Here is a 2,139-nt window from a genome sequence, read left to right as displayed (position 1 = left end):
GGAAAGGGTGCTCAGGCCTTGGCAGGGGCTGCCCAGGGAGCTTTGGAGTCCCCATCCCTGGAGGTGTCCCAGGAAGGGCTGGAGGTGGCACTGAGTGCTCTGGGCTGGGSACAAGGTGGGCATCGGGCACAGCTGGSACTCCATGGGCTGGGAGGGCTTTTCCACCCTCAGGGATTCTGGGATTCTGCAAAAGCAGGAATTGGTTTCTATCAGCTCCTGTAGCACACCACTGTCTCTGCAGATAGTATTTAATAATAAACATTTTGATCACACACAAATTTCAATCATTTCTAGATGCTCTCAGCTGGAAGATCCCTGAAATCTTTTGCTGGCTGTACAAAGAGGGGAATCTCTCTGCAGAGGAGATGGCTCAGACCTTTCCCTGCGGGATCGGGGCTGTCTTGGTGGTGCAGAAGGACCTGGCCCAGCACGTTCTCCAGGACATCCAGAGGCATCAGGAGGCCTGGCTGATTGGGAAGGTGGTTGCCCCTTGTCACACAGGTGAGCAGGTGTCCTCCCTGTGGGACTGAACCAACCCCTGCTCTGCAGTTTGTGCAGTTCACACGATTTCCCTGTTGTTTCACTAATCTGGAGGCTACTGGATGGCTCCAAACCCATCTTGTAGTATCGAACAAATAGCAGTGAGCTCTTGTTTCAGAGCAGCAGCACCTGGATAACCTCTTCCCCCTCCCTGAGGCTTCARGAAATCCCTCTGCTGCCCCAAACATGAGTGGATATTTTACCACACTCGTGGCCATCAGCTCCCCTCCTGTCCAGCCCCTTCCCAGCTCACACAGATCCACTCAAAGGTTGAGGACAGGCCACAGCTTTGTACAGCCATGTGTGCTGGTCACCCTGAACCCTGGTGTGTCACTGGTTGACATCCAGCAGGATGTGAGCCAAAATCCYTCCAGGAACCCAGCAGTTTGGGCAGCCAAAATGTCACCTCAGCTCCATCAGCATCATTTTGCAATGTAAGAGGTATAAAAAATGGGATTAATCCTTGAGAAGGCCWCACCTGGGCCTCTGTGAACAACTCTGTGAGCAGGTAACACCAGAAACCAGCACAGCTCCTGAAATTTGGCTTTTTCAAGCACTGAATCCCTTCGGAGCTCCATCAATGCCAGTATAAATTCATTGCTGCCACAATTTCTTGTGTTGAAACATTGTTAATTAGCTACACAAAGTCAGTTTAGAAGGAAAGGTAAAGCCTAACACTTTGTGTGTTTGGAGCAGGCTCTCACATTGAAGTGGAGAACCTTGCAGAGGCTCTGCAGCTGAGCAGCCCCCAGCAGCTGCTGAGCAACACCACTGCCCAGAGCCAGCCCCAGCCCAGAAAGAGAAAGGTGAAGGTGGCTGTCCTTGTCTCTGGAGCAGGTGAGCTGTCCYTTGTCCTCACACAGGAGGGGCTGGGTGCAGGTGTGTCAGCGGAACCCACAGACCCTTCCAAAGGCAGGGCTGCACTTTGGCTCCAAGTCGAGGAGCTGTGCTGCACCACTCATAAAGGGAGCTTTAACAATGCCCCCACCCTCAGAGCTGTTTGTGAGCAGCAGATCTTTGTCAGAGCAGCAGCTGAGAGCCCCTCCCCAGGCCCTGGGTGCTCACCTGTCCCCACCCTTTGCTCTCTCCCTGCTGGAGGCTCAACGCTGTCAGCGCTCATTGGCTCGGCCAGGGAGCCGGGCAGCTGTGCCCAGCTGGTCCTAGTCATCTCCAACAAATCTGGAGTGGAGGAGCTACGGAATGCAGCCCGGGCTGGAATTCCCACCAGGGTGAGGATCCTTCCCTTTTCCTTTCCCYTCCCCRCTGCTGAGCCCAGGGGTGGTCAGGAAATGCTTGCTGAGTGCTCCGGTTTCACTTCAGTGTGAGATTTTCTCTGTGATCATGGATGGAGCACAGAGCTGCAGAGCTGTGAGTCCTCACTGGGCTCTGGAGCCTKTCCCAGCTCGGCAGAGGGTGCTCCATCCCACAGTTGGGGAGGGATTTGAATGGATGATTTGGGTCTGAGACTGCAGCCCGGGAGCCTCAAACTTCGGCTGAAATCACTTCACGTTCTACAAAGAACAGAAATGTGTTGTCTCCAGAGCTTATCCCTTCTTAGAATCCGAGAACCCCAAACTGGTTTAGGGTTGGAGACACCTC

General features: G+C 53.9%; 1 protein-coding gene across 1 annotated transcript in view; it reads left to right on the top strand.

Moving 5' to 3' along the window:
* LOC130583757 (trifunctional purine biosynthetic protein adenosine-3-like) overlaps positions 1–2,139 on the top strand; it is a 21,561-nt gene that overhangs the window by 15,933 nt on the left and 3,489 nt on the right. Inside the window, exons 14-16 of the mRNA XM_057383312.1 lie at positions 295–501; positions 1,234–1,377; positions 1,639–1,769. Of these exons, the coding sequence (XP_057239295.1) occupies positions 295–501; positions 1,234–1,377; positions 1,639–1,769 (482 nt within the window). The remainder of the gene's footprint in view (positions 1–294; positions 502–1,233; positions 1,378–1,638; positions 1,770–2,139) is intronic.

The sequence above is a fragment of the Malurus melanocephalus genome, unplaced genomic scaffold (assembly GCF_030028575.1).
Source record: "Malurus melanocephalus ecotype Western Australia unplaced genomic scaffold, MMel_1.1 scaffold_623, whole genome shotgun sequence".
Classification (NCBI taxonomy): domain Eukaryota; kingdom Metazoa; phylum Chordata; class Aves; order Passeriformes; family Maluridae; genus Malurus; species Malurus melanocephalus.
The sequence above is the reverse complement of the archived record's forward strand: the minus strand, read 5'-3'. Positions and strand labels throughout refer to the sequence as shown.